Source organism: Mastigoproctus giganteus, chromosome 6 (assembly GCF_048544385.1).
Source record: "Mastigoproctus giganteus isolate SK-2022 chromosome 6, ASM4854438v1, whole genome shotgun sequence".
Lineage (NCBI taxonomy): Eukaryota > Metazoa > Arthropoda > Arachnida > Uropygi > Thelyphonidae > Mastigoproctus > Mastigoproctus giganteus.
The window spans coordinates 195,790,040-195,805,846 of record NC_143580.1 but is presented as its reverse complement, the minus strand read 5'-3'; the positions used below and the strand labels follow the sequence as shown (position 1 = coordinate 195,805,846).

Sequence of the window (15,807 nt, the reverse complement as noted above, 5' to 3'; positions counted from 1 at the left end):
AATTCTTCCAAAGGAGTGATCTCCGAATGGGATCTATTATATCTTTCTGAGGAAGAAATTGTCCAAGAGCTAAAAGATCAAAATGTGTCTCATGCAAAACGTATCATGATCAGAAAAGACGGCAACTTAACTCCCACGCGAAACATAATCTTGACTTTCAGTACTCCAAATCTACCGGGTTCTGTCAAAGCAGGTTACTTGAATTGCCGCATTAGGCCATATATCCCAAATCCGCTCAGATGCTTCAAATGTCAAAAGTTCGGCCATTCTCAGACAGCATGCCGTAGAGACGCTATATGTCCAAACTGCAGCTGCAAGAATCACACGCAAGCTGAATGCAAAGCTCCAACACCACAGTGTCCTAATTGTAGTGGCAAACATCCAGCCTACTCCAAAGATTGTGAACTATAGAAGATAGGGAAAAAAATACAAAAATATAAAATTGAAAACAGTCTCTTACCAAGAAGCGAAAAAACAGATCAACCTAAGTATGCCAAAATGCACTTATGCTTCTACTACTCTCAGACACGAATCAGTGGCATGTCAGACGGAAGTATCCATCTCTCCAAAAATATCAATATCAGACTGGGCACGATCAGTACTCTTGATCCAGCATCCATCTAAACCAAATTCAATAGACCAAAGCAATAACACGCCACTCAAAATTCCAACCCAGAGACTTCCGCATCGTCAGGCAGCAGAAAATTTGCAAAGATCTTATTCTGCTGAGACGAAAGTATCAGGTCTAACAAGCATGGATACAGATGCTTGTATTGGTCAAGAAGAACTGCTTGAAATACACGCAGAAGATGATATGGACGACAGCAATGAATCGGGACGTCCCACTTTTCCCCGAAAAGAAAAACCAAAACCGGACCGTCATAAACAATCAACTTATAAAAAACAGTTAGATACATCTACCACGAACAAAACCAAATAATGGAACACATCATTCAATGGAATTGTAGAGGTTTTCGCAGCAACATCGATGATATCAATGAACTAATTCACTGCTTCAATCCTGTAGCTATGTGCCTACAGGAAACCAACTTGACACCCCAAGTTTCCACTACAGTCAAAAATTACACTATCTACAGACAAGATAGATCTGACACTAATAGTGCTCATGGAGGAGTAGCCATCCTGTTGGACTCAAGAGTTCCTTCCAGATGCATTCCATTGCAAACCTCTTTAGAAGCTGTTGCCACACGCATAGTAATTGGAATCACCGTTACATTGGTCTCAATTTATCTTCCACCTAATCGTCCATATTCTATTCAGGAAATCGAAGATCTTGTGTTGCAACTACCAGTTCCCTTCTGTCTGCTAGGTGACTTTAATGCTCACCACCCATTATGGGGTTCTTCCAGCTTAGACAGGCGTGGAAAACTTGTTGAAACGTTAATAGATAGACAGGATCTAACGTTGTTAAATACTGGCTCTCCTACCTATGTTCATTTTCCTACCGGATCAGCCTCTGCAATAGACCTTTCCATTTGTTCTCCAGTGCTCTATCCAAGTATCCAGTGGGTAACTCTTAACGACCCTCACAACAGCGATCATTTCCCAATAATATGCAAAGTTCAAACTTCCTGTTCATTACCAACAGACAATCCAGTAAAATGGAAATTTCCAAAGGCTGATTGGATAAAAAATAGCACGCTTGTCTCGTTCGACAACCATATCATACAGTGCTCTTCTATCAACCATGTTACTGAACATATAACAAACCAAATTCTAACAGCTGCAACTGCTGCAATTCCACAATACCAAGTCAGGAAAAGGCGAAAATTAAATTATTGGTGGAACGAAGAGTGCAACAATGCAAAAAAAGAGAGAAACAAAGCTTGGAATCAATTCCACAAACATCCAACCACTTCCAATCTTATTAATTATAAGCGACTTAGAGCAAGAGCCCGTTATATCAGACGGAAAGCAAAAAAAGGAATCTTGGATTAAATTTGCTTCCTCAGTTAATAAAAATACAGACATCAGACTGATCTGGAATAAGATAAAATTGTTAAATGGCAAAATTCCTCCAACATCTACTCCACTAATTAACTGGAATGGACAGGAACTCTCTACTCCTGCAGAAATCGCAAATGCACTAGGATCTGTATTTTCTCAGTTGTCCTCAACTTCTTATGACCAATCGTTTCAAAAAATTAAAGGTGTAACTGAAAAATCCAAACTGAATTTCACTGACAGATGTGCACTAAAATATAATCAACCATTTACCATGGTTGAACTTCAGCATGCTCTTACCAACACAAGGAACAGCGCTGCTGGCCCTGATGGGATATTTTATATAATGCTCAAAAATTTAAATACAAAGTCACAGTCATCACTGCTGTTTTTCCTCAATCGAATATTCACTGAACATACATACCCAAGCTCCTGGCGTCATTCCTACGTTCTGGCTGTCCCAAAACCTGGTAAAGACTATTCTGTTCCTCAAAACTACAGACCAATTTCACTTACCAGCTGTCTGAGCAAAACCCTCGAAAAAATGATTCACCACCGTCTGACTTGGTATCTTGAGTCCCAAAACTTAATCAATAACAATCAATTTGGTTTCAGAAAAAATCGATCATCATTGGACCTTATGATTAAAGCCGAAGCAAACATCAGAAATGCATTCATCAAAAAGGAGCATCTCATTATGGTCTGTCTGGATATTGAGAAAGCCTTTGACACCACATGGCGTTTCGGCATTTAAAGGATCTACATTCTCTTGGCCTGAGAGGAAATTTGCCATATTTCATTCAAAATTTCTTAGAACAAAGATCCTTTCAAGTTTGTTACCAAGGAATTCTCTCTAAAAACTTTGTTCAGAAAGAAGGAGTCCCTCAAGGGTCCGTTCTGAGCGCCACTCTATTCGCAATTAGAATTAATCACTTAACTGAACTTATTCCGAAAACAGTGGACTCATGTCTTTATGCCGATGATCTCACAATCTCCTGCCACTCTCAAAACATGAACTACATTGAGAGACAATTGCAGATATCAATAAATCAGATCCAGATTTGGATAACACAAAACGGTTACAGACTATCCAGCCAGAAATCTACTGCCATTCATTTCTGTACCATACGTAAAATGCATCCTGATCCTGAACTCCATTTAGATAACCATCTTATTCCAATAGCAAATAGTATTCGTCTACTTGGCTTAATTTTTGACTGTAAGTTAAACTATCAAAAACACATTGAACATCTCCGGACAGCTTGCCAAAAAAAAAATGAACATACTCAGAGCCTTATCAGCAACATCCTGGGGAGCAGATCGCTACACCTTGCTTCACTTATATAGATCCATAATTAGATCTCGTCTGGACTATGGCGCACCTGTCTTTGATTCTGCTAGGGAATGTGCCTTATCTCGTCTCAACCCTATTCAACATTCAGCTCTAAGAATAGCTCTAGGTGCGTTCAGAACATCTCCAGTGCAAAGTCTCTATGTAGAAGCCTACGAAGCTCCTCTAAACATCAGAAGAAAGATGTTATTATTGAACTACGCAACCAAGATCCAAAGTCAGTCGACCCATCCTAATTGGTCAATATTTAATGATCCACCACTCACAATCTTCTATAGAAACAAACCACAAGCAACTAGGCCTGCAGGTATTAGGTTAATGAAACTAGCAGAAAACTGGAATATACAACTCAATGAAGTCCACCAAGAACCCAGAGATCACGTTCCTCCACGGTCTGTCATCATGCTGTGTTGTGACTATTATTTCCACCAATGGGGGAAACACTCTTTAACGGGTATTAACATCCAGCAGCTCCACACTGCACATTTACAAAGTTATCCCGACTTTGCGAAAATATATACTGACAGTTCAAAGTCTGAGAATGGATCAGGTGCAGCAGTGGTATTCCATGACACTATCACTTCTGTGTCACTTCCGACAGAATGCAGCAGTTACACCACTGAATTATATGCCATAAAGCTTGCTCTGGAAAACATTTCCAATCTCTCAATCAAAAAGAGTATAATCTACACAGACTCGCACAGTGCCCTATTAGCAATGCAAAAGATTTCCTCATCTACTCATCCGCTACTACAGCTAATCAGATCAGAATTGATTCGTCTCCGAGATCATCGGCAAAATGTTGTCTTCTGCTGGATCCCAGGCCATACTGGAATACCGGGAAACGAAATTGCAGATGATGCTGCCAAGCATCCATCCAGCACATCCCCAATGAATTTTCTGGTCCCGTTCAGGGATTACAAAGTACATATACTAAATATATGTACGGAACGATGGAAACTACAGTGGCAAATGCACATTCATAACAAACTCCTTGAAATTAAACCTATACCGCAATTATGGGCCTCCAATTTTGGCACAAACAGACAAGAAGAGTTTGTCCTGGCCAGAGCCCGAATAGGCCACACCCATTTGACCCATCTATTCCTGTTATCAGGTAATGACCCTCCACAGTGTTCACATTGCCACAAGCCACTCACAATAAAACACATACTCCTGGAATGCATCTTGTATAACAACTCCCATCTAATTTCATTCACTTCTCTCTCAAACTTACAGGAACTTACACTTAGCCATATCATAGGCGAAAATTCAAACCTTACAGAATTTTTTTTCTTTCTGAAACGAATAGGTTTATATAACCGTTTCTAACTGCTTCCATAGAAGCCAATAAAATTAGTACTAACTACTATGATAGGTGCAATATGGCCTAAGTAGCCTTTGCATCAGAAAAATCCAAGCACAACAACAACAACAAGTTACAGTTTTCAGGTCTCAGCTTATATAGATTCCCAAATCCATGGGTGGTCCAATTAAAATAGTTTCTGTAGAACGAACAAAATTTCCATATAACAAACTGATTTCAAGAGACTTGGTTATACAATGTTCGCACCTCTGGCCTTTCGACAATAGAGCTGCTGCTGTAGAAAGCACAAATTAAGGATTAACATTCCACAATTTCGGAATTAACATTCTAAAAGGAATGTTAAAAGGATTAACATTCCACAATTTCGTAACACATTTACGACCGCCTCTCCAACATATTAAAAAAAAAACTCAAACTATTATATTATCCACAATTTCTTATATATACCGATGAGCCAAAACATTATGACCAACGAGTCTTTATGCAAATCAAAGCAACTACAGATAAATTACGGCACGTGCATGGGTTGGGACACGGTAAAAAAAAACACCTGATACTGAGCTCCATTAATCAGTGTTACTCTTGTTCTTCAGATGGGAAAGGCAGCGGACTTAAGTGAGTTTGACAAAGGCCAAATTGTAATGGCCAGACAACTGGGTCAGAGCATATCCGAAACGGCACGGCTGGTGGGGTGCTCATGGTCAGCCATGGTTAATAACTACCGAAAGTGGTCCGAGGAGGGGGAACCCACGAACCACCAGCAAGGTGTTGGACGACCACGGCTCATTGATGCTGGAGGTGAGCGAAGGCTCTACCAGATGATACATGGCAACAGAAGGGTGACTGTGGTGCAACTCGCCGGTAATTGGAATGCTGGTAACGGGAGTAATGTCTCACAACACACAGTACATCGAACCCTGCTAAAAATGGGGCTGCGTATCCACAGGCCGCTCTGAGTGCCCATGCTAACCACGGTTCACCGCGACAGTGCCTACAGTGGGCATGTGAGCATCAAAACTGGACTTTGATTGATTGGAAGGAGGTCGTCTGGTCCGATGAATCACATTTCCTGTTGCACCATGTGGATGACCTGGTATGTGTGCATCATTTACCTGGGGAAGTGATGGTGCCTGGATGCACCATGGGACAAAAACAAGCCGGTTGCGGGGGTGTCGTGCTTTGGGCGATGTTCTGCTAGGATACCCTGGATCCATTCATCCATGTGCCTGGCACTCTGACATCTGCCACCTACCTAAACATCATTGCTGACCAGGTACACCCTTTCAGGCAACGGTCTTCCCCTCTGCCGGTGCCCTCTTTCAGCAGGATAATGCGCCATGCCACACCGCCTGAATGTTCGAGACTGGTTCGCGGAACATGAGGATGACTTCCAGATATTGCCCTGGCCTCCAAATTCCCCAGACATCAATACCATCGGGTATTTGTGGTTTGCGTTGGAACAGCAACTCCGATCTGCTCCATCTCAGACCTTACAGGAGTTAAAGGATCTGCTGGTAACGTATTGGTACCAGATACCACAAGACACATTTAGAAATCTTGTATCGTCCATGTCTCACCGGGTATGAGCTGTTTTGGCTGCACACTGAGGACCAATATCGTGTTAAGTAGGTAGGTGGTCATAATGTTTTGGCTCATCGGTGTATGTATTATGTCTGTAAATTGCCTGGGTTCTCTGGTCAATTTGCCTGTATTGCTGGACGAAAAAATCCCAGTTTCTGAGGGAGAACCTTGCTATTTATGCCTGACACCGACTAGCCCCCGGAGGGGGGGGCCTCACATCTGGTTTGTTTGTTTGTTGGTTTTTAGGAGCATTAGCAACTAAGGCCATATTGCTCCGGGGGATATGCGGTGGTCATTCCCTGACCTTTCCACATCCTCCATATTTGGTGGTTACGGGCTCGAACCCCGGTCTAATCAAGAAGTGTGTGCTACACACTGCTGCTCCTGCCCACCTGGCTACGGAGGCGCCTTTCACATCTGGTGAGTATGGGCTTGGTACACCCAGGGTCCTGAGCTGGATATCATCATTCTTCTCTTTCTTGGTGATTCCTCTCTCTCTCTTTCTCTCTCTCTCTCTCTCTCTCTCTCTCTCTCTCTCTCTCTCTCTCTCAGGGTAACTTAGAAATTTTTTTTTTGACTGGTGCAGCATAAGCCTCAGGCTTCCTTGCACCATATGGCTAATAATAATAATAATAATAAATAATAACTCAGCCATGGAGTGAAAAAAGCCATTAAACTTCCTCACTTCATCGGCAGATTCGGACCCCAGCTTTTTCCACCTGGTGTGAGGGAGGATGGTGACGATATCACTGTCCTACTGTGCAGACTCTTCCACATACTGTACCAAGAAGTCACACTGGTCAACTGCTTTCTTGTGTTTATACCAGTGGAAAAGATTAAGTCATATTTCCGACAGATAATACGGCGTGGTCAACCTGTTCTACTGTTACACCCTATTAGAGAATTAGGAGAGAGTGATTTTCCTCTATTCTGGAAATTAATCTGTTCTTTTGGAGAAATGAGTCATCCACACTTTCAGTAAATTTCACCTGTCTCTGTTTACACAGTAGGTAAAAGTGGGCCCTAGTTTAGATCAGGGCGTTAAAAATAAGAAATCCCTTTAAAAATTTGAGATTACAGAGGCCTCGCAAGGCCCCCCTCTATCATGAGCCCCAAAGCTAGCACCTCATGTGCCTATTTATAAGTAACTGAAACTACAGCAGTCATACAAGCCAAAGGTATTAGATTTTTTCGAATTAAAAGCCTTTTTCCAACTATCTCTCTGTATTCGAATACTTTTGTTTATATTTTATATATACAGTAATACCCCGACTTACGCTACCTTGACTTACGTGGTTCTTGATTTTTTTCGTTTGGCAACACTGCCGCCCACTATCTTCAAGGTCGTTTTTCATATGCTATCGATATACGGTGCAATGGCGGAGAGTGAGAGCGAAAGATGAACAAAATTCAACTTTGCTGCCGCATGAGCTGCACACACATATACAAGAATTTGTATTCCAACTGTCATATTTATGTGTGTGCGTTCGATTTTCATGCTCAACTTTTGTCAGAAATTACATCGTTTTCACGAGAGAAATTTTTGCGTCGGTTGGATTGCGTCGGTTGAGCCATATATATATCGATGGCATATGAAAAACGACCCTCAGTGTTTCTCTTGCTGTGATATGCATTGGACGTGTTTTGCGCGAACTCTACGTGCACAATTACGATCGACGAAAGTTAAGATTGTTTTGTTATATGTTTTCTAAACCCTTAAAAAAACTATGTCGTTCAAATGAAGTAAATCTGATTCTCCTGCACCTAGTAAGAAAAGGAAAACGATATCTTTGGAATGTAAACTTAACATTATTAAGGATTTTGATAGCAGAATGAAAATTTGTGAATTGGCAAAGAAGTTTGAGCAACTGGAATCCACAGTAAGAACAATCATAAAAGATAAAGAAAGAATTCTCGAAGGGGTAAAAAATGCTCAATCCTTGAACTCAACATAATTCATAAACGTCATGGTATTATTGCTGAGATGGAAACAATGCTGAAATTATGGTGTGATAATCAAGTAAAAGTGAACAATTGTCCAGTCGATCAGAACGCTGTGTGCTATCAAGCTAAGCTGATTTTTGAGAGGTTGAAAGAAGAAGCTGGGGAGGCAGGCAAAGATGAAAACTTTGTAGCTAGTAACGGTTGGTTCAACCGATTTAAAACTCCCTGTAACTGGCACAGTATCACGGAGAGTGGAGAGGCAGCAAGTGCCGATAAAGAAGCTGCGTCTTCTTTTCCTGAGATACTCAAGGCTATGATAGAAAAAGGTGACTATAGCAGTGAAACCGTATTTAACATGGATGAGACTGGCCTGTTCTGGAAGAAGATGCCTAAAAGAACTTTTATCGCGCGTGAAGAAAAAAACTTTCCAGGCTTTAAGGTTTCCAAAGACCGATTGACAGTGATGGTTGACGGGAATGCAGCTGGTGACTGCAAGTTAAAACCTCTCTTAATTTATTGCTCCGAAAACCCAAGAGTTTTAAAAAATATATCTAAAATTAGCTTACCAATGATTTGGACGTCAAATCATAAAGCTTGGGTGACAGCTTCCGTTTTTGAGGGCTGGTTTGGTCACCACTTCATACTCGAAGTTCAACGTTATTGCAAGTCTAAACAGATTCCATTTAAAGTGATGCTTCTTATTGACAATGCACCCGGTCACCCTCCTGCCACCCTAATTAATTTCAACCCACGTGTGAAAGTTGTGTTTTTGCCTCCAAACACAACCAGCTTGCTTCAACCGATGGACCAGGGAATCATCAAAACATTCAAGGCTTACTACACGAGGCATTCGTTTGCATGTCTGAATGAAGCTATGAGACAAAATAGTGAGATATCTGTTAAAGACTTTTGGTAACAATTCAATGCTTTAGATGCCGTAAGAATCATAGAAGACTCTTGGGATGAAATTCACAAAAAAACATTGAATGGTATCTGGAAGAAACTTTGTCCATTTTTTTTCAAAAATGAGACGAAAACAATGCCAGAAACTGATCATGTCGCTCATGTGATAGAAGAAGTTGTTAATGTTGCCAGGCAATTAGATTTGGAAGTCAATGGTGATGATGTCAACGAGCTGTTGGATTCACATAGTCAGGAGCTGACAATGAATGAACTCATAGAGATGCATGAGCAAAATGTCACTGAAGTATCCAACACTTCAGACCCAGTTGCACCAGAAAAGCACATGACAATTGCAAGCTTGACAGAAGGTCTCAGCTCAATTGAAAAGGGCTTAAAAATTTTAGAAAACATAGACTCCAACGAAGAATGCATTATAGCTACAAAGCAATGAATAAAAAAATTGTTAGCTTGCTACGAAGAAATTCTGCGTGAAAAAAAGAAGGCGCTGTGTCGTCAGATGAATTTGTTAGATTTTATGAAGCCATCGACATCGAAATAACTTTTTTACATAACTCATTTATTTTTTTAATACATATTTTGTATTAATATGTATAAAGAACTGCAATTTTATTAAATATTTTTCTTCTAAACTAGTGTTTTTGTTAGTCCTTGGTCCCAATTAAACAAAATTTATGTTTATTTATATGCAAAGTTGTACCCCGACTTATGCGATTTTTGTCGGACCCCTCCTATCGCGTAACTTCGGGGTATTACTGTATATATATATATATATATATATATATATAATGTGTGTGTGTGTGTGTGTGTGTGTGTGTGTGTGTGTGTGTGTGTGTGTGTGTGTGTGTGTGTGTGCATATATATACAAATAATTATTATTATATTTAACAGCTCCCAAGTTTAACTTATATCCATATACTGTTCACGGCTGATTTGCATGTTGTATGTGCTGATAAACCAAAAAATAACTGAGGAAAAAATTCTACTCCCTCCATTCGAGATTGGCTAACTACAGGCTTAATTGGAGCAGACTTTAGTAATTTCTCCAGTCGTTGATGGGAATCGAATCCAGACCTCTCCAAATGGGTGACAAGTGGTGAAACCACCATACTTCCACACTTGACTGTATAAGCCATTAACAGCTCCTCACACATTGGTTGTCAAACTAAGACTGTTGCATGCACCCTTAGTTTGACAGCCAAGGTTTGATTAGCTGGTATTAGCTCATGGTGGTGTGATGAGTGGACCCTGCAAATGGCTCCGGAACACCATCCTGCACCAAACTCAGTGCACTCAAGCCACAAACATTCCACAAGCTAACCCCGAACAATTCACTATTACCATGTTGTACATATAATGCAATTAGATATTTTTCAGTTACTTGTATTTGCTTAATTGGTACTTGTCTATTATCCTCCTGCCACAGTACAATAGTTAGTTATCTTCCCTCCATGTATATTTGTGCATATATATATATATATATATATATATTTGCATATATTTACCTTTAGTAGTTCTTACAAAAGTTTAATTCCAGTAATGGTTAGAGTAGTGATGTCATTGGTGGGAAGATAATAAATAAATACCACTTAGTCTTCTGATAAGCCTTTAAATATTAGTTCCCGAAGTAGAGTTATTTGTATTATTTATAACACTTACATTGCTGCATTCTACTGTATGCTGCCCTAGTATAAATAAACAGGCTGCTAAAATTTATTGGTATTTTGTTGAAAGTAGCTTTAATTATTGCAAGGTTCCTGCTGAGCCCATGAAAATAAGTTTTAACATGACATTAATACTTATTACATTTTATTCATATTTATAATACTTTTTTTTTATAACACTTTTAATACTTTTTCTTGCTAATATATTTTTAATACCTGTTTTAGGATCTTTACCATTCATTTCAAGACAGAATAACCTTACTAGAAGCTGTTCACAAGCAATACCGAAAATTAGCTCCCGAAGGACATATAGATTCACTTGGCATTCTTAAAACCAAAATTCAGGCAGCTAGTAATCTTTGGGACACCTTGTATAAAGACGTTGGCCACATAATTCAACAGCTTCAACATATATTAGAAACCTGGAAAGAATATGAGAGCATAAAAGAGCATCTGCTTTTGTGGTTAACAGAAATAAATATAGAATTGACTGAATTGGAACACTTGTCTACTGAAGATTGTTTAGTCATGAAAGCTCAGAAAATTCAGGTATGGAAAATAAGTATTTTGTGTGAAAACTGGCACAAACATTTTTTTGCCACTTTTTATAGCAGCTGCCTTTTCTTTGTAGTAATATATTTCTATTTAATGATAACAAAATGGTATCATATTACCTAGGAAGTATATATATTTATTTATGTTGTTTGCAGTTCCAGGGTGAACATGTAATATTTAAAGATATCAGATAAACCAATAAATGTAGTAGTTTCCCAGTATTATAATGTGGAGACATGTATTGTTCATGTCAAATGATTGGTTCCTTAGCTTAGGCAACAGCTGCAACAAACTGCTAGTCCCTAGTTGCCATCCTGTCCTGTGGAGCTGGGCCAAGTTGATTGTTCTGTGCAATAATATAAGTGAAATCCCACTGTTTAAAACTGCAATGCAGAATCAGCTTAAAAAAAAGAGAGAAAAAAAGTAATATCAAAGTCTAGTAGAGTGTAGTTAAAAAAAGTGCAAGTCCATTAGAAAATAGTCCATTTCCACAGAATGATAATCAGATCCAGCTCCAGGAATCGGACACACCAATGAAATAGAAGTCCAGTGCTCAAAAAAACATATATACAGTATATATATACTGGCTTGTGTATTATTATTATTTTTTAATTATCAGTTATATATATATAGTGGCAAGGGAGTGTAGCAAGTCCAAACAAGCACTGCATAGTAAGGAGAATCAGACACACACACACACACACACACACACACACACCATAAATGAACCGAACGATGCTACATCCTGTCTGTTTCTGCTAATGTTATTAAATATTCTCTTCTTTTTCTTCTAAGAGATGCATGGAGCAATATGGGCTTAGTTGCTAATGCTCCTAAAAACCAAATAACAACTAAGAGATGCACACATATAGTAGTACCAGTAATCTCAACACTAGTAGGCATCCAATGACACAGATACTGTGCAGATGGAAAACAAAGAAGCCCATCTACAGACAGAACTGCAGATCTCTGAATTAGCTTGTAGAAAGACTCTAACTGAAGGTCCATAACAACCTATAACAGAATTATGTCACCTCTTGTCCAGCTTCACCAAAAGTTGAGAAATGATCTGCCTCATCCATCCAAAAACTTCAACAAAATGATTTTCTAATAACATTAAATATCACTTCGGATGTCTTCATAAGCTGAGAGCAGCCACTGCCTTCTGAAAACCAAAGTTAAAACATTTGGAAAGCCAAGAATCTCTTTGGTCCAGACACCAGTTCACATTCCACTGTTCCACTAAACAGGTATCATGAAATGCCTTTTGAAGACCTACTTAATGATCACTGTGGTACAGTATATGCTCCCAGCTTTCCTCAAGACCACAGTGACAGTTTCATCTAGTGAAAATACTCAAATAAGACAACTTAGCTGAGAATCGGTGTGTAGTAAGAAAAAAAATGTCGTTTGTAATTTTTTGAGAGAACCAGCTTCTCTTAGAAGACACCATCAACAAACATGGAAGGAACTGTGAGTATGCTGCTCACCATGTGGCAGGAGAGATGGAATGCATCAAATAAGGGTGTGTAATAGCCAGAAGGTACATACAGTAAATGCATTGTAAAAGACTTTCTGCTGTTTATAAGCAATATTTGATATGTATTGTGTAAAGCTGGCTACCATTTTTGAAATCTGTTGTTAAATAGCTGTAGACCAGAAAATGCCTTAGAAAATTTTCCATTAGAAACAGTTGGTAGTCAGATGTTCCCTTCTTTGTTGTCAGGACACATGGAATCTTACAGTAACTGTAAATTAGTCTGCAATTAAATTACTCATTGAATCAGGCAACATATTTAAAACAGATTATGAGAAGTATTAGGCTAAAAGTTCAAAGAAAAGGAGAAAAAATTTTTTTTTCTTATGTTAATACTTGAAGGAAAAAGATTAACCATATTGATCCACTTGATATAAATGACATAACCATTGATGATCCTGTACAGGCTACTGAAAAGCAATAAATATTTTGCATCTACATTCACATGTAAAGAGGTTTTACAACCAAAAGTAAGCTGGAAGAGAAATTGTTTCAGTTAAAAGTGAACAAGGCACCCAGGGCTGATGAAATCTATCCAATTATATTAATCCTTTACAGTCTTACATTGCACTTCCAGTCCAATGTCATGTCCAGCACACCCATCAGCATTTCTGATTATGGAATTTTTTCATTGTGCTGGCACAATTATTTTACTTACAATCATCTATTTACACTTTGTATAAACAATCTGAAAAGCTAAATCCGTGTTCATTGATGTTTATATTCCACTGTTAAGTGCAGGCAATACTGTTTTTTTTAGTCCACTTTCAGTCAGTTGTTGTGGTGCAGCAAACTTTGAAATTTCGAATTATGAAATTTGTTTTCCCACTGTATGGCATCTATTTATACTTTGTGTAAAGAATCTGAAAAACTAAATCTCTATTTGTTTATATTCAGTTATTTATCATAGGCAGCCTTATTTTTTTTTCTTTTTCAAATCTAATGTCTCAACTGGCCCAATTGTCAGCATTTCCTATTATGAAATTTGTTTCCCTGTGTGCTGGCTCATTTACTGTACTGCCATTATTTGTACTTCATATAAATGATCTGAAATTCTAAATTGATGTTTATATTCAATATAAAGGCATTTTTTTTTTTTTTTCATCAAATCCAATATGGAAACTGTCAGCGTTTCTGATTATAAAATTTGTTTTCCTGCTGTACTACAATCCTTTTATACTTCATATAAACAAACTGAAAAACGAAGTTTATTTTTATTGATGCTTATATTCATTCATTTATTAACAGCAGGCAGCATTGTTTTTTCAGTATAGAAGTCACAAAGTAACTTTCAAAGTACGTTATACTTTCAAAGAACCAAAGCACGTTATATCCGCTATCAGAGTCAAAAGGAATCGTGGATCTGTTTTATGTCATCAATTACTCAGTCCACTAGTACTAAGTTGGTCTGGGATAAAATCCGGAAAATGAAGGGAAAATATATATATCTCACTCTTCCTCAATCCTAGATTACAATGGATGCACTATTGCAGATCCAACTGCAATAGCCAATTCTCTTGGGGAAACATTCTCCAACATCTCTGCAACATCTTCGTATTCCCCAGAGTTCCTGGTCCTGAAACATAAAATCGAAAAAACAGGCACTTAATTATACATCTAAGGGCTTTTATCTCTACAACGGGCCATTCACTATAAGGAACTGAAAAGAGCTCTCATTCTCTCCAAGGCAAGTGCTGTTGGACCAGATGGCATCCACTATGAAATGATTAAGCATCTTTCACCAAAATCTATGGATCACATGCTCCTTCTATATAACAGAATCTTTATTGAAGGGCAATTTCCTGATGCCTGGCACATGGCAGTTGTTCTTGCCTTTGCCAAGCCAGGAAAGGATCCTAAAATCACAACTAATTATCATCCTATTGCTCTGACTAGCTGTCTGTGCAAAATCCTAGAGAGAATGGTTAATTTTTGTTTAATTTGGTAATTAGAATCAAATGCCCTTCTCTCCAACATCCATGTGGCTTCCAAAGGAACCGGTCCACTCTGGACCATCTTATTAGATTGGAAACATCCATCCGGGATGCTTTCCTAAAACATGAACATTTGGTGTCTATATTCTTTGATATGGAGAAAGTGTATGACACTACTTGGAGATTTGGCATCCTAAAAGATTTGCATAACCTCAGTCTCAGAGGGCACCTGCCCATTTTTATTAAAAACGTTTTAGCCAATCATTCTTTCCAAGTTCGTGTGGGATCTTCACTCTCTCGCTCTTTTTGCCAAGAGGAGAAGGTACTGCAAGGATCAGTATTAAGCACGCTTTTTGGGGCCCTGAGTGCCGAGCGATAGTGACCTTGTGATTTTTTGTGCCATATATAGAGTGCTCTTACTCAGCGAATAAGTTATATTTATTTTAGAGTGTCTTTCTTCTTGTTTTACTCAAGTGATTCTTTACTTAAGAGCTTTCAAGTAAGAAAGGAAATTCACCTTTCTTTTCTTATACATATATATTTATTTAATCCATGCTAACCCAACTAACGTCCTCAACCGCTTGGTCACTGGTGGCACAGCTCCTTCCTCCACGTGGCGGGGCTGGTAACCTGGGAGAAGAAAGTTACTCTCCCGGGGCTAAAAGGAGCAAAGATGGACTTAAATAATTTTCCTCCTTTAGAGCCATCAAGCTCAAGGTCAGAAATGTCCAATGATAGTGACTCAAACCAACCTAAAAGACTTAGAAGAGAAGTAGAGTGTCAAAACCTCCCTAACTTTCTGGTGATACACTCTCTGTCTACTCGGCCTGTGAGCAAGCTATCACCATTTATGATCCAAAAATATTTGGAATCGATTGCAGGATCACCAAAAATGGTGATGAGACTACAATCAGGAGACCTCCTGGTTGAAACAGCCACCACCAAACATTCTGAGTGGCTATTGTTTGTTTCTTTGTTATTTGGTTTTTAGGAGCATTAGCAACTGAGGCCATATTGCTCCGGGGATA

The 15,807-nt window shown here is 38.8% G+C and overlaps 1 protein-coding gene across 3 annotated transcripts in view; it reads left to right on the top strand.

Annotated features, from left to right (window-relative positions):
• The window catches only part of LOC150084856 (muscle-specific protein 300 kDa-like), a 1,257,473-nt gene that overhangs the window by 1,103,527 nt on the left and 138,139 nt on the right, over positions 1 to 15,807 (top strand). For all 3 annotated transcript variants that reach the window (XM_090376651.1, XM_090376652.1, XM_090376650.1), the window contains one exon: positions 10,979 to 11,302. In XM_090376651.1, the coding sequence (XP_090232777.1) occupies positions 10,979 to 11,302 (324 nt within the window). The remainder of the gene's footprint in view (positions 1 to 10,978; positions 11,303 to 15,807) is intronic.